Source organism: Martes martes, assembly GCF_963455335.1.
Source record: "Martes martes genome assembly, chromosome: 18".
Classification (NCBI taxonomy): Eukaryota; Metazoa; Chordata; class Mammalia; order Carnivora; family Mustelidae; genus Martes; species Martes martes.
Genome location: NC_137906.1, coordinates 8,233,352 through 8,260,189, shown reverse-complemented (window position 1 = coordinate 8,260,189; position 26,838 = coordinate 8,233,352). Strand labels below are relative to the sequence as shown.

At 59.4% G+C, this 26,838-nt stretch overlaps 2 protein-coding genes across 3 annotated transcripts; one reads left to right on the top strand and one right to left on the bottom strand.

Moving 5' to 3' along the window:
* Positions 1-3,647: 3,647 nt before the first annotated feature.
* GNB2 (G protein subunit beta 2) lies at positions 3,648-9,164 on the top strand. Its single transcript, XM_080830016.1, has 10 exons — positions 3,648-4,019; positions 6,326-6,471; positions 6,676-6,714; positions 6,832-6,938; positions 7,360-7,423; positions 7,507-7,669; positions 7,766-7,832; positions 8,095-8,296; positions 8,385-8,601; positions 8,686-9,164. Exons 2-10 carry the CDS (start codon positions 6,415-6,417, stop codon positions 8,790-8,792), a joined length of 1,023 nt encoding a protein of 340 aa, XP_080686142.1. The 5' UTR covers positions 3,648-4,019; positions 6,326-6,414; the 3' UTR covers positions 8,793-9,164.
* Positions 9,165-9,480: 316 nt separating this feature from the next.
* GIGYF1 (GRB10 interacting GYF protein 1) lies at positions 9,481-24,451 on the bottom strand. Of its 2 annotated transcripts, XM_080830015.1 has the most exons (28): positions 24,320-24,451; positions 21,132-21,260; positions 20,015-20,232; positions 18,788-19,082; positions 18,573-18,688; positions 18,349-18,478; positions 18,142-18,237; positions 17,868-17,979; positions 17,646-17,754; positions 17,244-17,284; positions 16,889-17,059; positions 16,413-16,666; positions 16,176-16,284; positions 15,554-15,691; positions 15,279-15,376; positions 14,895-15,066; positions 14,609-14,775; positions 14,380-14,480; positions 14,183-14,299; positions 13,996-14,096; positions 13,773-13,855; positions 13,522-13,665; positions 13,203-13,430; positions 12,748-12,935; positions 12,481-12,641; positions 12,228-12,391; positions 12,016-12,145; positions 9,481-11,921 (listed from the first exon to the last, which is right to left on the bottom strand). In XM_080830015.1, the coding sequence occupies exons 5-28, from the start codon at positions 18,605-18,607 to the stop codon at positions 11,869-11,871; spliced, it is 3,102 nt and encodes a 1,033-aa protein (XP_080686141.1). In that variant the 5' UTR covers positions 18,608-18,688; positions 18,788-19,082; positions 20,015-20,232; positions 21,132-21,260; positions 24,320-24,451; the 3' UTR covers positions 9,481-11,868. The 2 variants fall into 2 exon arrangements, with proteins under 2 accessions (XP_080686141.1, XP_080686140.1); XM_080830014.1 differs by having other exon boundaries at positions 9,481-12,145.
* Positions 24,452-26,838: the final 2,387 nt, after the last annotated feature.

The window sequence follows — 26,838 nt, the reverse complement described above, 5'->3', positions numbered from 1 at the left end:
ACAAGTAGGCAGAGAGGCAGGCAGAGAGAGAGGGGGAATCAGGCTCCCCGCTGAGCAGAGAGCCCAATGTGGGGCTCGATCCCAGGACCCAAGACCATGACCTGAGCCAAAGGCAGAGGCTTAACCCACTGAGCCACCCAGGCGCCCCTTGGCCTAGATCTTAACTAGCTGATCATCTCTGGATATGGGGAATGAGGGTGTGAGAAGCTCCCGAGTGGGTGGTGATGCCATTAACTGGGCCAAGAGATTGAGAGACAGAGTAGTGTTGGGCGGGGTGGGATGAGGTAGAAGAGGATTAATTTAGTTTTGAATGTGTTGAAGGCGACATGTCTGTGACCAGTGGTGTATAGTAAATGGTTTAAAAATCAGCTCTTCTGGGGGCACCTGGGTGGCTCAGTGGGGTAAAGCCTCTGCCTTCGGCTCTGGTCATGATCTCAGGGTCCTGGGATCGAGCCCCGCATCGGGCTCTCTGCTCCGCAGGGAGCCTGCTTTCCCCCTCTCTCTCTGCCTGCCTCTCTGCCTACTTGTGATCTCTGTCTGTCAAATAAGTAAATAAAATCTTTTTTTTTTAAAGATTTTATTTATTTATTTGACAGACAGAGATCACAAATAGGCAGAGAAGCAGGCAGAGAGAGAGGAGGAAGCAGGCTCCCTGCGGAGCAGAGAGCCCGATGTGGGGCTCGATCCCAGGACCCTGGGATCACGACCCGAGGCGAAGGCAGAGGCTTTAACCCACTGAGCCACCCAGGCACCCCTAAGTAAATAAAATCTTAAAAAAAAAAAAAATCAGCTCTTCCGGAAAGGGGAGCCCTGAGCTGAAGCCTTTGCCAATTTCCGTGGTGTAAATAAATACTCCCATCGTGACAATGAAAAGTTACTTCTATCCACATGACTTCACTGAACAAGGAGTTGGGAAGAGAGGTGCATACTGGGCTCTTGTGAGCCGGTGTGAACAGACACAGCTGACTCCAGCACACCACTGTCTGTGAGCAACCACGTGAAGATACTCAGGTTGCAGTTAGACACACACCAAGTCTACACTGGGGGTGGGGAGGGTAAGGAAGAACTCTGGGCCTTTGATGGAGATTTGAGAGGTGTAAGCAATTCAAGGACAGTCACAGTAATGGAGGAAGGCACCAGTGAGAAAAGGAGGCTGAGGCTGGGATCCTGAGGGAAACAATGTTCATGGAGGCCTGGAGGAGGAGGAGAGGACCAAGGAGAAGCCTGAGAAAGGACAGTCAGAGGAAGGAGGAAGTGGCCCGTGCCCCATGAGAGCCAGCTTCTCCACATGTGCTCCAGGGCTCCTGCCTTCTCAGAGAAACTGGTCATCCATTGGCCATTCCCCTACCCTTCTGTATCCTTCACCTCCCCCAGCCCCCATCCTTCCCATTATCATCGACAGAAGTTCCAGTAGCTCCTAACACAACACAAATACTTCGACTTCAGATTCTCCTCTCACCCTATGTAGCTCCACCTTTCCACCCCCAACCCTTCCAAGTCAAGATTCCCAGAGCTTTGGCCACTTTGGTTATCTCCACTGCCTTTTTTTTTTATTTTTCTTTTTTACTTACCCTCAGCCCACTACAAGCAAAGCAGTCACTGCAAACACTCTTGACAAAGTCACCGATGGCCTCCACGTTAACCTCATGAACACTTCCCAGTCCAGTCTTGCTTCATCCCTCCGCAGCGTTCAACAGAGTTTGCCATTCCCCTTTTGGAACATTCTTTTCTTTAGGGTTCCAGAACTCCATATTCTCCTGATTTTCCTGTTAGCTCTCTGGCTTCTCCTTTGGCAGCCTGTTCTCCTCTGCCTGACCTCTAATGTTGGAGTTCCTCAGGGCTTGGTCTTAGGCCATCTTGTCTCTTCCCTGAACCTCTTTATGACTTCATCTGCTCTAAAACACCACTCATTCTCAAGGCTCAATTCCAACTCATATTCTTCTGCTGAACCCCAGACCTGCGTTGACAGCCACCTTCTGCATATTCTCTGCACTTATCCTAGGCACTACAAACCTAACACGTCCCAACTTAAAACTTTTGATCTTCCTCCCCAAATGTGTCCCCTCTCAAATGTTCTGCTCTAAGCAAATGGCAGTTCCAAGCCAACAGCGCTAATTGTCATTTCAGTGATCATCTACCATCTGTCTCCTCCGTAGACTGTAACCTCGTGGTTGTATCCTCCAAGCCTAGGACGGTGCCTTGTACATCACTGAGACTAAGCGAATGAACATTTGCTGCATGAGTTAAAACAAAGAAGCATATTAGCCAAAAGTGAGAGGAAAAGTGAAGCCAAAAGTGAGAGGAAGCGATGTCAGATGCACTACAGAGATTAATAAAATTGGGTTCTGGTCCTAGGCTGCCAGTTTTCTAAGTGACTTTTGGAAAGTCACTTTGCCCATCTGTAGATTGACAGGAAATTGAAGTGAATTATCTATAAGGTCCCTTCCAAATTCTAATACCTAACTTTTAACATCTACTGCTAATATATCAACCCTGACATCTATCATCTACTGCTAATATATCATTGAATTGGTACGTGCACATAAATGAGATTTGTGCATAACAAAGACTGTGATTTTAGTTTCTTTTAAGATTTTCTTTTTTTTTTTTTTTTGACAGAGAGATCACAAGTAGGCAGAGAGCCAGGCAGAGAGAGGGGAGGGAGAAGCAGGCTCCGCGCTGAGCAGAGAGGCCGATATGGGGCTCCATCCCAGATCATGACCTGAGCCAAAGGCAGAGGCTTAACCCACTGAGCCACCCAGGCGCCCCTCTTATTTTCTTTAAAAAAACAAAACAAAACAAAACTGCCCTTTGAAAGCTTTTTGTAATGCCTTTAAGCTTTTGTAATGCCTGAGTTGAGGCTACAAGAAGTTGTCTGCTTTGGTACTTTCACTTTTAAATTGGATGAGGGTTCCATGAAGGCTGGTCATTTGACTTGAACCTTCCAAAGCATTTTCACAATGTCAGACTCTCCTAACAATCGAACGTGACTCGCAGGGCAGGCAGCAGTCAACACTCATTTTACAGATGTGGAAACTAAGGCCTATGCTTACATTCTCAGTCCTTTACAGGGAGGGTCCACGAGAGCGGTCCTCAAGAGGCCAGTATTGATAATTACTGCACAATTAAGTCGCTAAAGCTGCCTTGGTTCCTATCTCAACTCTGCAGTCCTAGGAACCTGTTTCCACTGCTATAAAATGGGGACAATGCTAGTCCTGAAATTCACAGCACTGTCGTGAGGATTAAATAAGTATGGAACTCAGTAAATATGAGGTATTGTTACAGGGTCACGCGCTCCAGCAGAGTTCTACAAAAGCCCACGCTGGGGGACTTCCCGGGCACGACTCTTCTCACCATTCCCAGGTTCAGGGGACCGCACCACTCCTCGGGGACTTTCAGAAGAGCAGCTCTCTCCCTCCGCCGCGTCAGGGCCGCGGGCCCAGTGCGGTGCGGGTCGGGATCTCACCCTCCCGGTCCCAGCCCGTAGAGGGGCGTGGTCTCACCGGGGGAGGGGCGTGGCGAACCAAGAACTGGGGCGTCAAGCTCCCCGGCCCAGTCTGGAGCCGCCCAGTCCGGGAGGGTGGGTCACGTGACCAGCGAGCGGTTTTCCCCCCCACCCCCATGTCGGTACCACTTCCGTCAGTCCCGGGGGGGGGTGTCTTGCTCCTTTTCGGGAAGCAACGCATTCGTTTTGGTCCTTTTTGCGTCGAAGTAGTTTGGTGTAGTATCTTTGTTGTGACGGAGTCAATCCTTGCCCCTTAAGGGGTCTTTTGCCTTCCGGCCTCCCCCCAGCTAAGGAGTTGGTCTCGCCCAGCCGGGCCCTGGGCGCGGCGGCGACGGCCGCGTCACTGGCGGGAGGGATCCCTCCGCTCTGGGGAGAGCAGCGCTGGACGGTTGAGTTGGGGTGACTGAGGAAATCCATCCGCGTCGCCGCCGCTGCCGCTGCCGCCTCCGCCGCGGAGGAAGACAGGACCTCCCGCGCTCCTCGAGCGACCCTTCGCAGAATCCCACCGCCACAGGTACTTCCGCTGACAAAAGAAGTCCTCCTCTCCCCCAGCCCCAAATTCCCGTGGGGGAACCTCTCTTCCTTCTGTCGCCCCGATCTAGCCTCTTGGGAGCGGACGTAGCACCCCAGACCTCCCCTCCCTTCCTCTGGCTCCGTCGCTCCCAAACCCGGAAGGGGAACTGGGGGGACCCTCATCCCCAACAATGCGCGCGCTCTCCGCACCGTCAGGGGCATTTTGCCTCACCCCAGACCCCATCCCAGCCTCTCCTGCCTCTTGCTCCCTGAGAAGTTGGGGGGCCGAATTCCGGGCTTCCTCTAGGCCCCGTCCCGCCCCCTTCTCCCCCATCACCACCCTCCCGTTTGCCCCTGGGTAGCACCCCTCGTGTCCTCCCATTTTGCACCCATGCCGGCGTTCGCCTTGCAAAACTCCAGAATCCTCAGAGGGGCCGGCAAGGCCGCGAGGCCACCCTTCCCTTAGCCTCCACCCTCCCCTCGATCTGGGTTCTGTACGTGTTTTCTGGCCGCGTTACCCTAGAGCGGAGCCCTCGGCACCCTGTTCCCTCTACTAGCCCTAACCCCAAACCCAGCTCCTGGACGCCCTCATCCCACGTCTGGCTTTCTTTTGGGCAAAATGGAGGTCGTGGGGGCCGGAGGGCCAGGCCCACTGCGCTTCGCAGCGCGGCACCGGCCCGCGCCTTCCAGCTGCCAGATCCGGGACCCTCCCATGTCCCCTCCCCTTCGCCCCGCCAGACCTGCGGAGGCGGTGGCACCCCCATTTTTCCTTGGGGCCCCGGCTGCTGTGTGCCCAGATTCCGGGGGCCGCCGCGGGGGCCTTGGAGGGTAATGGGGACCGAGGGCTGGAAGCGTCGCCCCCGCCCCCGGCGGTTTCCTCCCGGCCTGTTTCCTTCTGCCCCTGGCCTCTGGCGTTGACGCTCGGCCTGGGCTGCTGGCAGCTGGAAGGAAGGGGCTTTGTCCGGAACTGAGGACGCGGAGCGGGAGACTCTGCCCCTCACCGCAACAGGCTCCCCGCTTTTTTGGAGGGGCATCCCCCGGCGCTAGTGTAGAAAGCTGAACTGGCAGAGGGGAAATGTCAGTGGGGAAGAGGAACGCCCAGGGCCTGGGGGAAGTGGGACCTGGGTGGGGGACGTCTGGGTCGACAGAGTGCAGTGTGCACGGCCAGATCACACAGGTGTCCGGAGAAGGGGGCAGGACTCCGGGCCCTGGAGCGGAGCCGGCCGGGCCCCTGGGGCCCCGACGCGGAGCCCGGAGGCTGGGCTCCTGGGGTGCCGAGGGCGCAGGGCCGGGCCGCTTGGGGCCGCCAGCCCGCCCGCCGGCTCGCGTCTGGGAGAGAGCAGCTCCGCGCCTCGGGGCTGGGGACCTCTCCTCGGAGCACTAATTACTCGAGAGCGGCTCCCACGGGCTTTCTGCCGGCGCGCTGGGACTGGCGGCCTCGGCGCTGGAGGGAGCAGCGGCTTGGGGCTGCCTTCCCCGCCACCCTTCCCTCCGCCCGCCAGGGGCGGCTAATGGGGCGCAGCCGGCCCAGGGATTATCCGGGGTGAGCCGTCCCGAACCTATTAGTGCCAATCGGCTTTCCCAAATCCTGTAAACAGCCACCCTGGCTGGTTCTGGGTTGGGGCGGGAGGCTGGGTCGGGCGGGGGCGATGGGGCCGGGGGTGGGGTCACCCACCCTACAGGTCTCTGCCGTGGATGCGGTTGCCTTGGCAACAGGGCTAGGGTGGGGGCACTTCACCAATGAGGTGCTCTCAGTCCGGGTGACGGTTGCCTAGGAAACCCCACGAACAGCCCAGCTTCCCCCTCTGGTCTCTCCCCCACCCCAGTCGAAGCTGGGGGTGTGTGTGTGGAGGGTGTGCGGTGTGTGGGGGTGAATTTAAAGAGGCACCGCCCCTTTTAAAATTAGGTGCTAGGAGGGCGGTGCCTGTGCGGGCCCGGGCGGACGCCAGGTCTGTTTTCCAAGGGACTCTCCCCGCCCCCTCCCCTCCCCCCCTTCGTCCCCCCTTCAGTTCCTGCCGCGGGTGTCCCGCCCGGGCTGCTGTCCGAGGGAGGGGTTTCCCCTGCGCTTCCTCTTGCACTTCCCGCTCCGTTTCCGGGGGGCGGGAGGACGATTGGGGAAGTCACCTCTTCCTGGGCAACATCCCTCCTGTGCCAAAGACCCAGATTCTGCCTGGCGGACCGCGGCCGCCGCTGCTGTCCCCTCCCCCCCACCCCACCGGCACTTACCCCTTCCGGGCCGCTCTTCAACCCCGCCTTTTCCCCCTTCCCCGGCGGCATCGGGCCTGACGTCAGCCCTACATCCCCCAGGCCTCGGGCCAGCGGCGAGGAGCTGTCTCCCCCAGCCCCCGTCCCGCGGCCCCCAGCCGCCCCCAACCCCGCCCCACGGGCCCGGCGCCATGAGTGAGCTGGAGCAACTGAGACAGGAGGCTGAGCAGCTCCGGAACCAGATCCGGGTGAGGGCCTGACCGCGGGGCTGGGGAGGCTGAGCCGCCAGGGCCAGGTGGCCTAAATGGACTGGGGTGGTGGTGGGGGGTGGATTCTTGTGTGTGCGGCTACCCTAGTCTCTGTCTCCTATTCTCCGCTCGTCTGTCACCCCTTCCCCTGCCTCCTCCTCCCCCTCTTCTCCTGCCTCTGATGGGCTCTGCCATCTCTTATAGGATGCCCGAAAAGCATGTGGGGATTCAACACTGACCCAGGTGAGATGAATCCAGGGCTGAACCTGGGGTTTAGGGAAGGAGCGAGGGTTGGAGGCGCACTGCTTGGTGGGCCATGCCGCCTGAACCCCCCTGAGCGCCTTCTGCCTCTACCTCCAGATCACAGCTGGGCTAGACCCAGTGGGAAGAATCCAGATGAGAACACGGAGGACCCTCCGTGGGCACCTGGCAAAAATCTATGCCATGCACTGGGGGACAGACTCAAGGTGTGTATGGGGGGGGCGGCCATGTGCTGAGGGTGTGTGTGTGTGTGTGTGTGTGGTTGGGGCCGTGTGCTGAGGGGGGTGTGTGTGTGTGTTTGGGGCCGTGTGCTGAGGGGTATGTTTGCCCTGGGCTGAGTTTGTAGCAGGCGGACTAGGGCAGGGGTTGCAACCTGGCGGATCTGGCGGGATGACCGGGATGCCTGTGGTGTTGCTGAGCGTGTTTGGGAAGACAGTGACTCCCAGACAGCCCCAGGGGGTGGGAAGCAGGAGCTCACTGGCAGGAACTTCCTGGCTGCTGCTGGGGTCAGCAGGTCTGCTGCTGCAGAGGGCCTCCCACCCGATGAGAGAGGAGGAACGGTGTCCTGTCTCCAGAGGGAGCTTCCCACCCTGACCTCTCTGTCTCTCCACTGTCACTTTTCAATAGGCTGCTGGTCAGCGCCTCCCAGGACGGGAAGCTCATCATTTGGGACAGCTATACCACCAACAAGGTAGAGGTGGGGCCTGAGGCCAGATGTGGGGGGGCCGCAGGCCCTGGCTGGCTCCGACCCTGGGCACTGCCACTTCTCTCCAGGTCCATGCCATCCCTCTGCGCTCCTCCTGGGTCATGACCTGTGCCTATGCGCCCTCAGGGAACTTTGTGGCCTGCGGAGGGCTAGACAACATCTGCTCCATCTACAGCCTCAAGACCCGCGAGGGCAATGTCCGGGTCAGCCGGGAGTTGCCTGGCCATACCGGTGAGAGGGACCTGGCAGGGCTCGGGGGCGCTGTTGCGGGGGGAGGGGCTGTGCTGCCCGCCCTTAGAGCCTCGGCTGACCAGCCCCTTTCCCTAGGGTACCTGTCATGCTGCCGCTTCCTGGATGACAACCAAATCATCACCAGCTCCGGGGACACCACCTGGTGAGGCCCTGCCAGGGCTAGGTAGTCGGGACTCACCAATACTTCCTGCCTGGAGTGCCCTTGCCTTGGTGTTTAGTATGTAGTGTGTGCCCGGAGCGGGCACGGGGTCTTCTGAACACTTGGCCTCCCTTTCCTGTAACCCGGTGGCTCCGTGTGCCCCCTGCTCGGACGTTCTCTCAGAGCTGGGCTCGCACGGTTGGGGTGGCGGGGGGTTGCCCTGTATCCCTCTCTGATCCCTTCCTTCTTTCCATCATGTCTCCAGTGCCCTGTGGGACATTGAGACAGGCCAGCAGACAGTGGGTTTTGCTGGGCACAGTGGAGATGTGATGTCCCTGTCACTGGCCCCTGATGGCCGCACCTTTGTGTCTGGTGCCTGTGACGCCTCTATCAAGCTGTGGGATGTGCGGGATTCCATGTGCCGACAGACCTTCATCGGCCACGAGTCGGACATCAATGCCGTGGCGGTAAGTTCTGGGTGGAGCCGGGCTGGCCCGTCTGCCAGGCTCCCAGCTCTGCTGTGCCCTCATCCCGCTTCGGTCCCGTGTCCTGCAGTTCTTCCCCAACGGCTACGCCTTCACCACCGGCTCCGACGATGCCACCTGCCGCCTCTTCGACCTGCGGGCTGACCAGGAGCTGCTCATGTACTCTCACGACAACATCATCTGCGGCATCACCTCTGTTGCCTTCTCCCGCAGCGGCCGGCTGCTGCTCGCCGGCTACGACGACTTCAACTGCAACATCTGGGACGCCATGAAGGGCGACCGTGCAGGTGTGTGCTGGGTGCCGGTGCGGGGGGTGTGTGGGGTGGATGTTGGGCTCGGGGAGCCTGGGTTCTGACCGTCCTCCCTCACAGGTGTCCTCGCCGGCCACGACAACCGTGTGAGCTGCCTCGGGGTCACTGATGATGGCATGGCTGTGGCCACAGGCTCCTGGGACTCCTTCCTCAAGATCTGGAACTAACAGCTACCGCCCCACTGGGCCCAGGCCAAGAGGGGCCCTGCCCATGCCCACACTACAGGCCGGGAGCTTTGGGGCTGGGTACACACCAAGCCTCCCTCCTCGGGCCACGGGGCCTTGGGTCCCTGCTCCCCTACCCAGGTTTGGTTCCTCCCGGGGGCCCCCACTGTGGAGATAAAGATGGGGATAGAATGGGGGAAGAGGAGGGGCAGAAAGCCCTCATCCTTTTGCTGCCCTGGGGTTGGGGCCTCATCCCTCTGGAGGGCCAGAGGCAGGAGGTAGAAACTCCAGGGGCTGGCTTTTTTAAAACTGGTTTTATTTTAATTTTTATTATATTTTCAGTTTTTCCATAAAGGAACCAATTCCAACTCTGTACCTGGTCTCGCCCCTTGTGTCTTTCTCATTCCAGGTCTCTGCTCCCAGGGCAGACCAGTGTATGTGTCAGGGGTGCGGTGGTGGGGTGGATACGGGTCTTTATAAATTGGGACCAGAGAGAAATTCCCACAGGTTCTCAGCTAAAGTCAGGCAGGAGGATCTTCTACCCAACAGGGCTGTGCATGCTCCCAAAGACACACAGCCCTGAGCCCGGCTGGCTGACCGGTTGTCCCCGGCCCCAGCTCTTTTCAGTTCCCAGCGCTTAGCCTTGTCTCGTTCCCCAAATACCCTCTTCCCCAAGAAAAGACACATGGCAGAAGGGGAGAACACACACCAAGTTTTATTGGGGGAAGGGGAATATTTACAGGGGCAGGTATAAGAGAGGGGAGTCACACAGGGTGGGGGTAGGGGAGGTTTTGGGTCCAAGGCAGACAAGGGGATACAGAACAGCCCCTGCACCCACCCCAACCCAGGGAGGGTGGGAGAGCAGCTGGGGCCCAGGAAGACGGGTGAGAAAGGACAACAATGGGGTTGGAGTCCCTGGGCTGGGGGGCTCAGGGGCTTGTAAACATTGACCACTCTCAGAAGGGGATGGGGGTGGGAGAGGGCTCCCCCTACACTTCCTCACAGGGTTAAGGCCTCTCCAGGCTCAAGGGCCCCCTAAGTTCAAAGTCTCTTTAGCTGGGGGGAAGGGGAAGGGAGAGACAGGGAAGAGTGTCACCCCCCTCCCCTGCATTGGCTGCGGCAGGGGTGGGGGCAGTTACATTCAGTCACAACAGTACCCCCCCCACTCCTCTAGCCGCCAAATACTGGCATGAGGAAGGGGGGAGTGGGGGGCCAGCAGCAGCAAGACATTTCCCCCTGGCCCATCACCCCCTTATTGCTTTAGAGAGAATATTGTCTTTTCACGGACGCTAACACTGTTGAAACCAGGGAGAAGCAGGCGGAGGGTGCCCCTCCACCCCCGAGGCCAGCTTTATCCCCCAACACTGACCCAGTTGCCACTTTGGTGCAAAACAAAACAAAAACAAAATTAAAAAAAAAAAATGTGGTCTCTCTGGGGACGGATGGGGAAAGAAAACAGGCCACTCCCCATTTCCCCAGGGCAGGAAGGATTAAATACATTCATGGAGGGGAGGCAGTGGCAGACTCCTGCCCTAATACTGCGCTCTGAGCAATGAGGTCGATGGGAGAAGTTTAATGAAAAAGCCAAAAGAGAAACTGTTTTAAAAAAAAAAAAACAAAAAAAAACAAAACAAAACAAAAAAAAACCACAAACGGAGACAAACCCAGGTAGGTGATTGGGAATAAGTTGGTGAGCAACAGAAGGGCAGCCTACCCCTGACCCGGGAGAGACAACACTTCCATTCTTGACCCCCGCACCTTACCCAACATTAAAAACGCATCAGGGGAGCGGGAAGGGGAGAGGCTGCTTGCTCCTCTCCCATTTGGTCAATGGAGGAGTCAGAGCAGAGCTGGGTGGTCCGCAGCCCACGCAGCTGGCTGCAGGCAGGGAACTCCCTCCGAACAGCCCCCGCGCCGCAACCTGAAGCCCCGCGCTGCCCACTCCCTCAGCCTCCTAGGCCCTCCTCCGGCCCCTTTCCCAGGAGCGAGCAGTCCCGCAGTGGTGCCTCTCTCTCCAGCTCCTGGAGGCACTGCTCCACTCCCACCTCGAGCAGGGTAGAGGCAGAAGGCGCGGCAGGGGCTTGTGGCCCGAAGAATACATTCATGTGGCGAGGCAGGGAGCTGAGGCTTTCAGCTTCACACCCAGGCCGTCCCCCGCAAAATGGCAGCAGTGGGGGAAGCCCCTCACCAGGGCCAGAGCGGAACCTCCACCACCCTGACAGCCAGATGAGGTTGGCACTGGCTGGCCCTTTCCCCTCTACCTCATCAGCCAGCACAGGACGGCGGCCCGGAGAGCGGAGGCGGCCCGGCCCATTTGTGCAACTCTTTCCCCAAAGCAGCAAAGCCGAGGGGCTACTTTGGCCCCGACCCCGGACGCCTCTGCCACAGTCACAGCAACAAAGGGAGCCGTTCACAGCGGGTCCGGCTGGCGGGGCTGAGGGGGCCTCGCTGTGCAAACTGCTGGCACCCCAGCTTCCAGTTACCCCGATGGCCCACCGTGCGGGGCAGGGAGGGTAAGTGCAGCCTTGGGGGCCAGGCAGGACAGGTCCGTGGGGCCCATGTCCCCAACGCCCCAAAATAACAGTGTGTTTTTTTCTTTCAATCTCCTAACCTTTTTTTTTTTTTTCCATTTTCTTTTTCTTAAAAAAAAACCAAAAACCAAAAACCAAAAAATCCCAAAAAATATCTGTGGACCTTCCATTGTCACCCTCACTGTCCCTAGAGGGGGAAGGGGTGCTTAGAGTCTAGTTTTGAACAATTTTTTTTTTCTTGTCTCTCCTAACGTTTTCTTCGGGGTTGTTTAAAATGTTGTTTTTTTTTTTTTTTTTTTTCCCCAAGAGAAAACAAAAAACAAAAGAAAATAACAAAAAAAAAAAAAAAAAAACCCTTCCCCCCAATCTGTAAAGTGCCTCGTGGTGGGTGAGTTAAGGTGCATCGTGTGGTTTGTAACAAGTGCTGGGGACCCTGCCCCTGCTTCCTCCTACGCTCCCTGTGGGGAGCCTGCAGGCTGGGGACCCAAGGGTCCACGCCGCTGCTGCCGCCCCCGGCCTACAGCCCAGGGGCTGGTGGGACGGGCTGGTCAGTAGTCATCCACGCTCTCGATCTCACCAGAAGGTCCGTGCAGGGAGTACCCTGAAGCCGGGGAGAAGCTGGGTTTGAGCTCTCCCCAGGCTCCTGGGCCCTGCTGAGTAAAAAGCCTCCTTCGTGGCCACACCCCCAAACTCACCCAAGATGCTCGGATCCGAGTGCAGCATCAGCGCCCGCCTCTTGGCCTTGCTGCCCTCCCCAGGGCCGAGTTTGGTGCTGTGGTTGGTCTGAAAGGCTGTCTGTAGGGAGCCACTGCTCAGCCACGCCTCCTGCGAGGCTCAGAGAGGGAGGCTGGGTCAGCAGGGTGAGGGGAAGCCTCCCCCGACCCGCCTAGGGCCCGCGAAGCCTCACCTGCTGCTGCTGCCGCTGCTGGCTGGCTTTCTGCTTGGCCCTCCGCTCTAGGAACTGTTTGGCAAATTCTTTGGCTTCCAGCGTGTCCCCCAAGCAGGAACGGATATAATCGTGGACGTCGTAGGGGGATTCCACCTCCTTGAGGATCGCTACAGCCATGGGCACTGAGGGGCAGGAGGGGGGCTGTCAGGGTCCACCCGAGGCAGGCCCGGAAGCCCCGGCCCCGCCCGGCCCCCGGGGCGGTAGCCTGTACCATCCAGGCTGCCCGTGGTGCTCAGCGTGTGCAGCATCTGCTCGCACCACTGGGTGAAGCCATCCTGGGGCCTGGGGATGCCCTGCAGCAGCTTCAGCAGCTTCTCTTCCTCCTCCGTCTTTTTGCGCACGGGCCGACCTGACAGGTGGCTGTACGAGTCACTGCGCGGGCCGGGGAGGAACGAGAGCCAGGACGTGAGCGGACGCCTGCCCCGTCCTTCCAGCCCCGGCCCGAGGCCGGACGGAGCGTGCAGGCCCCGGCACCCACCTGAGAGAGGGGCTGCTCCGGCTATTCTTCAGGCCCAGGCTGCGGGCCAGGCTCCCGCTGCTCTTGAGCGTGTCCTCCCAGAGCCCCGGGCCGCCGCTGCCGCCCCCGCTCTTGTCGGGCCCGCCCCACAGCGGCCCGGCCTCAGACACCCACTGGTTCAGGGGGGCCGAGCCCAGGCCCCCAAGCTGCTACAGATGGCGAGAATCAGAGCGGCCCCGATACGGACACACACGCTAGAACAACTAAGCGGGGAGGCTCACGGAGGTGGCCCAGTGGGGCAAGGGGAGGGCCGCCCAGAAGAGAAACGCTTCGGAGTCAGATACAGACCAGGGCTCAGACTCAAAAGTCGGGGCTAAGCGACTCCCCCCACCCCAGGTCACCCGGGGAGCTGACTGCAAGGGGTTCCCCACGGCTCCCAAACCGCTGCTCAGCGGGGGAAGGGCCGGCCTGCTCACCACGCGGTGGTTGGGGGCCTGGGCCCGCGACGGCTCCCGGGGCGTGGGCTGCTTGTGCAGCTGCCGCTCGCCCTCCAACTGCAGCTCGAGCAGCGTCTTCATGGACAGCCCCTGCTTGGCCAGGCCGGCCCACAGCGGGGGCGGGGAGCTGGGCGCCGGCGGCACGGGGACAGCGGCCACCGCCTGCTGCTGCTGCAGCAGCTTCAGCAGGAGCTCCTGCTGCCGCACCTGGACCGGAGCAGCGCGGTGAGGGCCGGTGGCCTGGCCCCGGGCCCGGGCGGGCGAAGACTGGCGCGGGCGGGCGCAGCCGGGCACGCACCTGCTTGCGCCGAAACAGCTCCTCCTCCTCCTGCCGCCGCTTCTGCTCCTCCTGCTGCTGCTGCTGCCGCCGCTTCTCCTCCCGCCGCTTGCGCTCCTCCTCCTCCCGCTTCGCCCTGAGCTCCACTTCTCTGCGCTCTTGGAACTGGCACAGCCAACGAGCTCAGACGGCAGACCCGGGGGCCCCGGGCCATCCCTGCCTCGGCCCAACCCCAGCCACCCGAGGACCGCAGCCCCAGGAAGCCCACTCACTTTGTGTTGCAGCTGGAGTTGTTCTAGAATTGGACCCTGAGTCGAAGAGTTAATTGGTATGTCCCAAAGACTGGCCTCACCGCCTGCAGGAGGCAAGGGCAGCGGCGGGAGGCGGCTCAGGCTCGGCTGGGCTGGGGCAGCCGGAGGACGGGAGCAGACTCGGAGTCCGTCACCAACACCCCCCCACCCAGGGACCTGGGGCAGGAACAAGCGGGCCACACACCTGACTGTGATGAGGCTGAGGTATGTATGTCCCAGAGGGGGCCCGAATCCGGCACCGACAAGGACCGGTTCATGGTCGGGAGCAGGTTCTGGTCCCCGCCTCTGAAGAAAAAAGCGGCGATTCTCAGAACTCCGAGTTCCTCTTGGGGCTGCCCCGCTCTCCCCCGACAAGCCCCCGGCCCACGAACCTGGGCGGTTTGAGAGCTTGGAGCTGCTGCAGGAACGCCGCGAGCTGCTGCTGCTGCGGCGGGCTCAGGTCCCCCAGAGCCGCCTTCTCCCGGAGCGCGCACTGCGGGAGCTGCCGGCTGCCAACACGGGCACGGGCGTCAGGGGTGGAGGCCGCCCGGCCCGACCCAGCCGCCAGGGCCTCCTGGGTGCCCCGTACCTGCCAACCAGTTGCAGGAACTGCTGGTGCTGCAGCTGCTGGTACAAGGCCGCCGCGGCCATCTCCTGCTGCTTCTTCAGCCGCTCCTGGTCCATGTTGCCCTGGGTGAGGGCCAGAGCGCTCCTGTGGCTCTGACCTCCTCTCACCCCGCACCCCTGCTGCCATCTGTCCGGCCCCAGCCCGGCTCCCGCTTCCCCTCCCCACTCCTCGCCAAGGGGGCCGTGCTTACCAGCAGTGGGGGTGGCGAGGGTCCTGGGGCAAAGGGCACACGACCCCACATCTTGATCACCTCACCCAGGGGCTGGAAGCCCTCATCGCAGCCCCGCTTCACAAGCAGCGCCATGGAAAAATAGCCCGCCTGGAACCACTCTGCCATCTCCTGTGTTGTGAAGGGGCCTGGACCAAGGGAAGGACAACTCGGTCAGAAAGCTGTGCCAGAGAAGCCCTGAACGAGAATGGCGGTGTCCCCTGCCCCCAGCAGCCCCTCCTGCATGGCTCCTACTCCCCACGGGCACCTTGGATCTCCCCCTGGGGGTCCTTGTAGAACCACTTCCGGGCCGCACCATGGCTGAGGGGGAGGGCAGTGGCAGCTGCTGAGTGGCGCAGGCCCTGGGCCTGCATGGCGGCCGTGAACTGCTCCTCCTCCAAGGAGCTGTCCTGCAGGGAGGCCACCAGCTTCTCCGCCTCCTGGGAGACAGAGGAGAGAGGAAAGGCTCAACAGCCAAATCCTGGCAGCATCAGGATGGGGCCGCAGCCAAGACCGGGGTGGGGTCGGGAGGTCAGATTGCGATGCGGAGGATCAGATGGGGACAGCATGGGACAGGGCAAGGGCAGACGCAACGATGGCTCTCCGTCCCCCGTGGGGCAGGATCCCCAGAGCCTTCTGAGGTCCCTCACACCTGCTGCAGGTGTTTCAGGCCTTCATCATCCTCCAGATCTCCAGGTGGGCCAGACGGTGAGCCTACCCCAGGACTCAGCGGCAGTCCCCTCACATCATCTAGAAGCAAAGAAGGTGGAATGGGGGGGGGGTCCATAGACGAGAACGAGAGGCCTCCCTGTGCACCCTCACTCCAGAGAAGTGGACTCTAGTTCTACCCCTTCCTCCCAAGATGCCTCAGGTACCTCCGTCCTACCACAAGGAAGAGGAGTGCCCCCCCCACCCCCTCTCCGCTACCTTCAGCTGCTGGGAGGTCCTTGTCTGCGGCGTCATCCCCTTCCCCATTGGCTCCCCAGAGTGGGCCCAAGGTGGGCAGTGGGGAGGGGGAACTGGGCTTCTCCTCCTGAGGAGGTAGTGGGGTCAGCTCCTTTCCTCCTGAAAGAAACAGGTTATTACCAGAATTCAAAACCAAAGGGCCGGAAGGCCTTAAAAATGACCTGACACTAATTCCCCCATTTGTGGCCCAAACCTAGGTCTCCGGGCCTTGAATCCACCCACGTAACTTTGCTCAACTCTGCTAACACCCAGCAAAGCAGCATCACAAACTCCGCCTCGGGACACCGGACACACCGTGCACGTGTTCACGTCACAGCCCAAGGCTGTACACACCCCGCCCCAGACTCACTAAAGCCATGTTCTTCAGACTGTCCGAAGGATTTGCACGGATCATCTTGCTGACGCCTGACTGTGAACTGCCTGTCTGCCTTTCAGGCACGGGCCTGCTCCGTTCCTCCCCCACCTGGCGACACATGCTCTTCGCCCAAGCCACCTTGGTGGCAGAGCCTGGTGAGGGCCCCTCTGCCTACCTGGCCTGGCTCAAGGCGCTCTCCCTTCTCCCCACCCCACGCCGCAGGCTCACCTGCCTCGGGCCCCCCCTCCTCTAGCCCTTCGGGAGGCTCTTCCTCCTCTTCCTCCAGGCCCTGGAAGTCAAGCTCCTGCTCCTCAGGAATGGGCTCCTTAGGGCCCTTCTGCACAAGGTTAGGGGACACGGTGGGGGAGCAAGAGGCAGAGGATGAGCCGGTGGGAGTGAGAGGCCCCCACCGGGGAAGGCCCCACCGCCCTCCAGTGGAGACCTTCCCTGCGTTTCCTCCAGTACCTTGAGAGGCAGGAAGGCCCCCGAGGCATCGAAGGTGCCCATCTCTTCGTCCTCGTCATCCAGGCACCACTCCGGGAGCCCATCCTTGTCCTCCTCGAAGCCGTCAGGCCCTCGGCACCTCCGGAGGTGAGAGCTGCCTCCCCCACCCCGCCCTTCCTCTTCACCACACCCTCCTCGGTCCCCTCGCAAATCAAACTCAAACTTGCGACGCCGGTCCCCGTGTTCCCGCCAGCCAGCAGAGCGGGGGCCGCCATCTGGGCAGGAAAAGACGGAGAAGGAAGGTCAGTATCCCAGTCAAGCCGCCCACCAGGACCATCCCTCCAGCCCGGGAACAAGCGGCATTTCCAGGCCTGCTCTCCCACGCACCCCACTCCAGAAAGCTCTAACGTTCCCTCCGCCCGGCCTCGGGAGCCCACCCTCACACGAAGTCTCCGTCACCCTCTGACCCCACGACACCCATCCGGCCCCAGCCTCACCAGGGCTGGCTGAGCGCCAGCGGTCGCCGTCTCGCCGGGGTCCTGCCCCGAGCCTCCAACTGCCCTCCTCCTCTTCCTCTTGCTCCTCTCGAAGAGAACGCCAGTTCTCGCTATCCGAGCGGGCGTGCTCCTTCCTCGGGCCAGCCCCTCCCTCCTCAAACCCGGATCGTGCTTGGGGGCGGGGGAAGACACAGTCAGCGGAACGGCAGCCACGGTCCCTGGAGGAGCCCCGCTCCAGGCCCTCCTGTCCCCTCCGCCTCCCTCAGGAAAACACCCCCTAATGGCACCACCCACTTAAGTCCTCCCCGCCACCTCTCAATGACCTTTAGGACCAGGCCATCGCCGCTCTCCGTACCTCCATCCCTCCTGGCCGACTTCTCAAACCTTCTCTCGCCTCTGCAGAAGGCAAAGGTGTTGGTCAGAAGAGGACAGACTCCACCCCGCCCTCCCACATGTAGCACCTCTGAACCCTCTGTCTGTTCTGCCCTGAGAGGGGTGGGAAGTGGGACGGCATGGGGGGGTGTCCTAGAGAAATGTCAGGCTTGGGAGGGAGCACAGGAGAGCATGCAAGAAAAGGTCACAGGATAAACAGGTACTAAGAGAATCAGAAGTAAGACGAAAGGGCCGCAGGGAGCCAGTCCGAGGCAAAGAGGAAACTCTGTGACCAGGGCTTATTTGGAGGGTCTCCTGCTGCCCTCTAACAACAGAGACCCGAGCCACAGGGCTTCACTCGGCTCTGCCACTATGCTGCCAGCACCTGTCATCCCAACTCTGGCTACGCTGGATCTCCCGGGGGTTTCGGCCAAAGGCCCCATCGCCTTCTTCAATGCTTCTTTGGTAAAAGCAACTGTCACCACGGCCGCGGCCTGGAAAAAAGATGAGATACATGTGGGAAACCTGCCGACTACCTCTCTGCACCCTCACAACCACAGACCGCCCCCCCCCGCCCACCCCCAGAACACGCTGTCACCCCCTCTACCTCGGCTCCGAGTGCTGCCCCTGCCACGGGAGGTGCCACCTAGGGGGGGGCCAGCCCCTTTCCCCATCAGCCTCAGCACAGCCACACTGTTCACTGACAGGGAGAAGTTTCTCTGAGGAGGGAGCCAGGGGTGGGAGTGAGGACACAGACACCCACCCCCCTCACCCCTGCCCAGAACCACAAGCCCCACCACCTACCTCCCCAGCTTTGGCCCCTCTGCAGGGGATGACCCAGAGCCCGGCCCCGCCCCAGCCCCGCCCCGGCCCCGCCCCACCTGCTCCTCCTCGGTCAGCGGCTCCAGCGCCAGCGGCTGCAGCGGCTCCTCCTGTAGCACCGCAGCAAACTCCCTGTCCTGCAGCTCATCGGGCACCTGTCAGTCACGGCAGGAGAGCTGGGATCCCACCCACTCCCAGACCCTCTCCACCGGCTCAAACCAAACAGGCAACTGGGCCACACGCCCCCGACACCCATCTCCCCGCACCTTGTTCTCCTTGACATAGAGCGCCAGCATCTCCTCTCGCCCGTAGCGATAGTCAGCCAGCTTGTACTTGGGCATGGCGGGGGAGGGTGGCGGGGAGGCCACGCTGCCACCGCTGGAAAGGGCTCTCAACCTAGGAAAGGGACACAGGGAAGGAAAGAGACAGGAGTCTGAGCAACCCTATTTTTTCTGGCTTCTCCAGACCATCCAGAGCGTGTCGAACTCACCACTCAGGCCCAAAATTGAGGGTCTCTGCTGCCATTATGGAGGTGGGCGTGTCCTCGAGGTCAGAGGGGCTGAAGGGAGGAGCGGGGACCTGGCACGTTGTTCACTCTCCAAACACCTGCGGAGGCGCAGGGACGCTAGGCCTGAGAGACCGCACACGCGGAGCACCACGACAGAATCCACTATAGACTCCCACACGGACTCTGAAAGGACTCACCTAAGCCAGCCACGTGCCACACACCATGAGTTAAGCGAACTGTCACGAGGAGGGAAGACCTGGCAGAGAGGAGGGGCGGGGGCAGCTAGAGCCCCTTCTGGCTTCGGCAGCCTTCAGAGGTCGCCTCCCTCCGCCCCAGACTCACTCGGCAGCCTTGGCCCCAGGAAGCAGGTAGGGCCGGGACTGGGCTGTCTTCAGGCAGGGGCCAATGCTGGAATGAACCAAGGTCCCCAAGCTACAGGATGATGATCTGACTGCAGTGGCGCCCGAGGGAGCTTCACATCCGGAAAAGATCCTTACCGAGAGGTGAGGAAACAGAGCTGGGGTTAAACCAATGGGCCAGATGGGCCCCCCCTCCCCCACTTCTGGCCCTCCTCTGTCCTGCTTAATGGGGAGATCTACAGATGCTGGAAACTTCAAGCTATCCAGCGCAGAGGACTACAGCCCCAGCTCCTCCTCTGTCCCCCACATTAGGCCTCAAGAGTAGTCAACTCCCTCAGTAGAGCTGAGCGAGACACGGGTCTCAGCACCCTCCCAGTGCGGCGAGGCATTCGGGAAAGGGCTGGCGGAGGCATGCGGGCACGCTCAACACAAAAACAAAACACAAACGAGCCAGCAAACCAAAAACCTATCAGAGCCCAGATATTCAAAAGACAAAAAACATCAGTTAGGAAAAGAGAAATTACGAATCAAGTCTGGGAGCAAACCTATTTCCCCTCTGGAAGAACTCAGGGCTGCTTGTTTGGTGGCTAGAATCCGCGGATTCAATGTCGGCGGGGGAAAGCCAGAAGGAGGGGACTGATGGCGGGGAGGCCCTATTCCAAGGCCAAAGGCAGGGCACACGGAAGGCTGAGGGCAGTTAAGTCTGGCCAGTGACCGCCTCGGGCTGGTTTACCCAACAGGAATCAACACCCAGACCCTTTCCACGGATCAGGAAGAGCCCATCATAACTACTAAGAAGCAAGAAAGGAAGGTTCTTTTTTTTTCTTTTTCTAAATATTTTATTTATTTGACAGAGAGAGAGATCATAAGTAAGCAGAGAGGCAGGCACAGAGAGAGAGGGAGAAGCAGGCTTCCTACTGAACAGAGAGCCAGATGCGGGGCTCAACCCCAGGACCCTGAGATCATGACCTGGGCTGAAGGCAGAGGCTTAACCCACTGAGCCACCCAGGCGCCCCCAAGAAGAGAAGATTCTTATGCTATAAACTAGGAAGGAGCTCCCCTTACCATAAAGTAGAAATGAGGTCGATAGAAGCAGTGGCAGTGGCAGTGACCTGTCCCTCTAAGGAACGGCTCTCAGGAGGCGGCTCATCCCTGGCGGTTCCAAGCGAGGACAGGTGGGCTGGGTCTCAGGGAGCTGCACGGGGGCTTCCCTCACTGGCTGGTGGGGAGGCTGGACCCCAGGGCCTCCACAGTTTCCATCAAGTCCACGACTCCACACAACTCTGGCAAGAAAGGAGGAGCAGATTCTCACCACTCTCACTTACAGCTGCACATGGGAAGACGAAGGAAAATGTCCTGACAGAGGCGGGACGCGGTCCCAGAATCCCAGCAGGAAATGCGGCTCTGGAGAGCATCTAGAACGGGGGGACATGCCCCGGCGCGGGCTTTACTTCAAAGCAGTCCCAAGTGGCCACTGCTGGTGACGGAGCACCCCACGGCACACGTGGCCGTCAGGAGACTCATCTGTTGAAAAGCTCTCCCTTTCACCGGACTGAGGCAGGCCTCCCGGAACGACAGAGCGGGGTTCGTTCTTCCCATGCTAACACCCCTACTTCATTCAACCCATGAATCGACCTTGAAGACATTACGTGACAGGAAACCACGCGGTCACGAAAGAAAAATACCATAGGATTCCTCTCATGTGCAAATCCTGAAGAATCAAGTTTAAAAACAAAGAGGAGAAGGACCGGGCCGGGGCTGGGGGGTGAGGAGAGCGGGGAGCTGTGCAGTGAACCGGGTACTGTGTTTTGGCCTGAAGGGGGCAAATGAAGCCACTCCAGAGCCAGACGGTGGTGACAGCTGCACAACGCGAACAGACTTAACCTCACAGAGTCGGACACTCAAAAACTCGGCTGAAAACTCAATTAAATGGTCTTTTTAACCACCATTTAAAAAAAAGGTTTAGGAAAAAAAAAAGACATTGGGGACTAGCTCCCGCAGACCTCAGTCTTCCTCAGCCGAAGGAAAACACCCCATCTCCCTTCAAACAAACCTCAGGAAAGACTGTTCTGAGCTTCCTGCAGTTCATTCCAGAAGAGCCACATCTTCTTCAAGGGGAAGATGGGGGACAGAAGAGCCCTGTGGGTGTGGAAGGCTGCTCCGGGGACAGGGGACAACTCACCCTCCCTCCCTTCCAGGGAGTGGCAAAGGCGGCTCTCCTCGACGCTTCCGCTTCTAGCCTTCGCCTTTCCGTCCCGGCTGTAAGGAGCAAACCGAGGAGGAGTGGCTCCCGGTGTGAGCAGCAGGGCAACTGCGGGAGCAAGGAAAGGCAGTCAGGACAGAGGAAGCACAGGGGCAGCCGGAGGAAAAAAGTCGCGTCTCCAGGTAAGCCCAGCCACCAAGTCCCGGCAGCTGGTGGCAGCTGGTGGCCGCCGGCCGCTCCCCGGACTGCAGGAGGCGCGGCCAAGCAGCTCCCGAGCCGCCCCACGGTGCCCAGCCCTGCAGACCCTCGGGAGTCTTCTCCAGGGTTCCTCCAAGCCCGTGGTTCTCAGTGGGGGAGGGGGGCTGTGCTCCCCAGGGGACACGTGGCAGTATCTGCAGGTGGCTTTGGTGGGCATGGCTGGAAGGTGCTACTGGCGTCTAACGGGCGGAGGGCGGGCATGCTTCTACACTGGCCAGAACACACGGGGCGGCAGCAACACTGCCAAGGTTGAGGGCCCTTCCTCCGTATCACGAGCGCAGGGAAAGCCTACTTGCTGTCTGGGAAGAACGAAGACAAGAGAGCAACTGATGCGAGTTCGGTCTCCCCTCTGAAGACCAAGCAAGGAAATCGTTTCCTAATTATGCTATCCCATGAGAGGTATCTGAGATCCTGCCAGGAGGGAAATCCTCAAGAAGAGATTTAAAACGTTCTGCTAAGTTTCTCTATCACAAACTCTCAAAGCCAAGTGTTTGGGTCCCTTCCCAGGGAAGAGCGAGCCGGGACAGGGAGCAGACAGCATTGGGCACAGCACCCTTTCCTGGCTTCTTCATCTAAGGATCGCCTCACAGACCCCTTCCAGCTTACCTGCCACCCCGTGGTCCTACCTTCTCTCTGCCTCATCTCCCTACTCGCGCTCCCTCTGTCCCTGCCTGCCCTGTCTTCTTTCTCAGGCCTCAGTATGCCTCTGTAAAAGCTCCTTCCCCAGGCATTGGAATTATTGCTATTAAAAGGCTGCCCCCTGCTGGAGTTGAGAGGAGAGGACACATACTGGTCCAGGGTGCTCACAACAGGCTGGCAGAACAGGAGGGAAGCCTGTTCTCTGGGGTTCAGAACTCTCAGAAGAAAAAGATGCAGAGAATAGGCAGTCCTAGTACATGCTAAGTTAACATCATTTCCTCATTCCATCACCCCTAAAATTAGCCCCATTCCAGAGCAATGTGCCTTGGCACAAAGAGGTACCACTATTAACAGAAGTGGAGTCCCAAATTCCCCAACATCTGAGCAACCAGCAAACCGCCCCGCTCCGAGCCTGTTGGGAGGTGACTCCGCCCTTTCTCAGGATAGAAAGATTCTCCATGCATGGTAGGATAACTCGGAGGCTTAGGAAGGGGTACAACCGTGTACCCCCTGCCTGGTCAGTTAGCACAGCTCTCTACTTCTCTGAGCCATCACGAGAAATAACACCCGTTGGCATGTTCACTGGTTAAGTTTTCAAAGCGCTTTCACACTTTACCTCACTTGATCCCTTCTGCCCACTTGCCCAGTCTTGGGACCCAGCCAGGGAAAACAAGGGAGGGAGGATGCAGCTGCCCCCACAAGGGACCCCATGTTCTTAGACACTATTTGAGACTGGAGAAGGGGTAGTTTTAAGCCACTTTAAATTTCTCCTTAGAATTTTTTAAATCTTTCACATAGCAACCTCTTCTCCCTTTCTCTGTTCTGAAGTGGGCCTGCTTTTACTATTCCTAACTCCAACCACAGACAAGGGCTCACTGGGGTCCCTGGATTCATCAGATCACAAAACTAACTTGTCCACTGGCTGAAAAAAGGCAGGCCAGAGGTCTAGGAACACAACTCACTTGACTGTAATCACCATATGGGACCGTTAAGGCCTCTGGTCCCCAGGCCATGGCAGCAACGCCAAGCCCAGATTTGTTTCGGCCCTTCCCAGTTACACAGGAGACCTACAACTAGGAAATAAAACTGGAGCTGGGTGAGGGATTGGTGGCCTGGGACTGCCCAGGGAAAAGTACAGATGAGGGATCCTGAGGGCAAACTCCCGCATCATGAGTGGCAAAGGGACCAGCCTGTTGGTATCCATGGGGCTTGGGATGAAGAGACCAGGGGTTGGGGGGCGCCAAGGTACAACTGGCACGTCAGCTGGGAGGGACAGTGGAGAGGCGGTGTGCAGGGTGAGTTTTGGGTAAGCAGCAGTAAGAAGCAAGAGGGGAGTGAGACTGGGATGAGTAGAGGATATAAGAGGCCGGCAATGGACTTAGCATCTCCCAGGGCTGGAGCCCTATGAAAGACCAGACCAGGAGGCTTACTGGGAATTGTGGTAATGACTGGGTAAGAAATGCAAGATGAGGGTCTCTTTCAAGTTAACTTGGGTGGGGGGAGGCAAAGTGTGAGGGGCCGTGGCCGGGGAGCTGCTGCATCAGAGGCGCTGGGCTGAGAAGAGCCTGGCCTGGAGACGGAAAGACTAAGGTGTTAGAAACGGCCGGGCAACAAGGAGGAAGGAGACCCCAATGACCAAGCACTAATGTCGCCCGTCGAAAGGAAATTTAGGTGAAGACCCAGCGGAGGTGCTTTGGTGAAGAAGGCAGGCTTCCACGTTGGCCAAAGTCATGGAACGCCTGGACTTTAAGACCCGCAGGGCCCAGCTAATTCCGACAAGAGCCCAGACACACTGGGGAAGTCTCCCGGGAGTGCCGGGCATCAGGGTCGGGGGCCCCCGGGCGGGCCCGGCGGAGGATGCGGGTGGACGGGAGGGGGCCGGGCAGGGCTGCCGAGGGGCCGGAGGGCGACCGTTAGGAGCGCGGGGGTGGGAAGGAGGCGGGCCGCCCGGGAGGACAGCGTGCCCTTCAGGGAGGGGGCGCCAGGTGCGCGGGGCGAGGGGCGACGGCGGCCGCCCACCCGGAGGGGGCCGGCCTCCCTCGGGGCCGCGCCGGGGAGGGGCCGGCGGGAGGGCGGACGCACCGGGCGGCGGCAGCGGCGGCAGCGGCGGCGGCGGCGGCGGCCTGGGCAGAGACGCGGGAGGGTCCGTGCCGGCGGCCCGCGCTCTCGCTCGGACTCTCGCAGGCTCGGCGCGGCCGCCTCGGCGTCGGGGGCGGGCCTGCCCCGGGCCCGGCGGCGGGCCGGGGTCCGCAGGGCCGCCGAGCGCTTACCGCGGCGGGCGGCGCGAGGCTCCGGTGCCGGGGCGTTGGCGGCGCGCGCGGCGGGCCAGGGGGCGGCGGCGGCGACGGCAGCGGCAGCGGCGGCGGGGGAGGGGGCGCTGGCGCTCCCGCGGCGGCCGCTCCTCTCTGTTTGTGTTTGTAGCAAGATGGCTGCCCGCCTCGCACCACGTGACGCGGCCGCGGGGCCGCCCCCTCCGCCGCCGCCGCTGCTGCTGCCGCCGCCGCCGCGGCCGCCCCCTCCGCCGCTCCGGTCCCCAGCGACCCGCACGGCCTCGCGCCCGCCCCGCCTGCTCAGTGGGGAGCCCGGACGCCCGCCGCCCCCGACCGCCCCCCCACCCCCGGCAGGTGACCTGAGGCCTGGCTCGTCACGTGACGCAGGGCCTGCAGCTGGCCAGGGGGGTCGGGAGGGGGTCCCCCCCGGGGCGCTCCCCAGCTGCCCCCCGTCTCTTTCGCGGCACGTGACGCGCTACCGTCGCGACGGAGGCCGCCGCAGGTGGCATCGCAGGACTTGCCTTGCCAGTCGGCTTCCTCCAGGAAGCCCGCCTGGGTTGAAGGAGATAACGTATAATCCAGAGGTGCGTTCATCAGACGTCCTGGGATATGTGAAATAAGTGAGGAACTAAGGATTTGGAAACTGTCCGAGGCAGCGCTGGCTGGTGAGACCCATTCCGTCTGGCTCCGCCACCGACTAACTTCTAGACTCCGGGGGGATACAGTCAGGTGTTAATGCTGTTCTCCGCCCCACCCCACCCCCCATCTCTGCTCCTCTCCCTTCCCCAAGTGCTGAATTAAAATAGGTGAATATGAAAGACTGTTAAAAGAGATAAATTATTATGCAAATGTAAGTAGATTGGCACCTTCTTTGTTTAAAAAGGGGCGTTTCAAGAAAGACTTTTTCAAATCCCTAAACTTTTTAGGATGAAAGTTTTTTTTCCCTCTGTATATTTTCACCTTTTTTTGCGGGGTGGGGGTGGGGGATAGTTATTCCAGAATGTATACCTCACTTTCCAGCTTCCTAAAACAGCTGTTAGCAAACATAATGCAATCCTTCTCAGGACAGGGAAAGGTAAAGTCAGACTGGGAACTTGAGTCCCTTGGGTTGTGCCATATTGGAGCGCAGACCTCAGGAGCTACCAGAAGGCCCTTTGTTCCTGCACCCAGTGTTCCCCAGGCTTCTAGGCACTTGCAGTTTTAGTGTCTGTTGTTTTTTTTTTTTCCAGTTCCCTTCACATTCCTACAGTCAGGATTTCTATCTTAATGCTACCAGTCTCACTGCTTGCTGGGTGGCTGGAAGATGGCAATTGTTTAAAGCAAGGGTTGCCGTGCAGGTTTCATTCATTACTGCCTGTGGCCTTGAAAATAATCTCTTCCGTCTCTTGCACGTATGGTAAAACATTTAACATAGTGCTTGGCACAGGGCAAGTGCTCCACGTATTAGCTGACAGGGGCTTCTAGTTCCAGCAGGGTGGACAGTATTAGATTGTTAACACTGTATAAAAATGTATCAATAGCGTCCAGGCTTGGGTGAGAATTCTTCACCTAACGTTCACTTTTTTGTTACTCAAAAACTTGTTGCTGCTTTTTGTTTGTTTTTTAACTTTTCTAGATTGTGTCCTGGGCGATTCAAGTTCCCAAGCAGCCTAGCTAATCTCTGAATGAGTAAGGTTTTAGCATGTTTCAATTGTTAATTAGCAAATGCCAGATTGCAAATTTTGATGGAGAAATGGTATAGCAGAAGTGGGGAGACCTCTGCGGAATGCTGTCTGTAGGGGACGATGGGGGCCTGTGCTGAGCTACACGGAAGGCATTTGGGTAGGTGTAGGAAAAGCGGGGGTCTGCTTTACAGTAGCCGCAATCCAACTGATTGGAGAAGAGTTCATGGATTGCTAGCTGGATGAGAAGGGAAGTGGAAATTCAGCTGAGGGCTTTGAATGCCACCATAGCACCCACTAGTAGGTGGCAAGGAGCACACGCTGGACTCCAGGGTACAAGACTGGAGTGATCAGGGGCGCCTGGGTGGCTCAGTGGGTTGAGCCTCTGCCTCTGGCTCAGGTCATGATCTCGGGGTCCTGGGATCGAGCCCCCCCCATTGGGCTCTCTGCTCAGCGGGGAGCCTGCTTCCTCCTTTCTCTCTGCCAGCCTCTCTGCCTACTTGTGATTTCTCTCATCCTGTCAAATAAATTAAAAAAATAATAGTAAAAGAAAAAGACTGGAATGATCACCGAGGGTTCCTTATGTTCCAACTTGTGACCCTGGCCAGGTAATCTCCCCCAACTGTAAAGCTGGGAAAGATGTTGCAGCTCCCCTGTTGCTGAAGACACTGGAAGGTAAATCTGTTCAGTGCTCTCTTTGAGAAAGGAAACTGAAATCAGAACTGTGCATCTCCCATACAAAATGAAAAAGAGAATTACCAAAAAATCATGTAGACCTAAAATTTTTGTTTACTCAGGTGTTAGGCTGTAAAATGTCTTGGTCTTTGTTGCTTTAAACTGGCACACTTTGGGGGCACC

Coding starts and splice junctions, on each gene's coding strand:
- GNB2 (XM_080830016.1), top strand. CDS start 6,415: ATGAGTGAGCTGGAGCAACTGAGACAGGAGGCTGAGCAGCTCCGGAAC. Junction 7,833..8,094: donor AGCTCCGGGGACACCACCTG/GTGAGGCCCTGC, acceptor TCATGTCTCCAG/TGCCCTGTGGGACATTGAGA. Junction 8,602..8,685: donor CATGAAGGGCGACCGTGCAG/GTGTGTGCTGGG, acceptor CCTCCCTCACAG/GTGTCCTCGCCGGCCACGAC.
- GIGYF1 (XM_080830014.1), bottom strand. CDS start 18,607: ATGGCAGCAGAGACCCTCAATTTTGGGCCTGAGTG. Junction 18,479..18,572: donor CTCAATTTTGGGCCTGAGTG/GTGAGTTCGACA, acceptor TCCCTTTCCTAG/GTTGAGAGCCCTTTCCAGCG. Junction 16,667..16,888: donor CTGGCGCTCAGCCAGCCCTG/GTGAGGCTGGGG, acceptor TTTCCTGCCCAG/ATGGCGGCCCCCGCTCTGCT.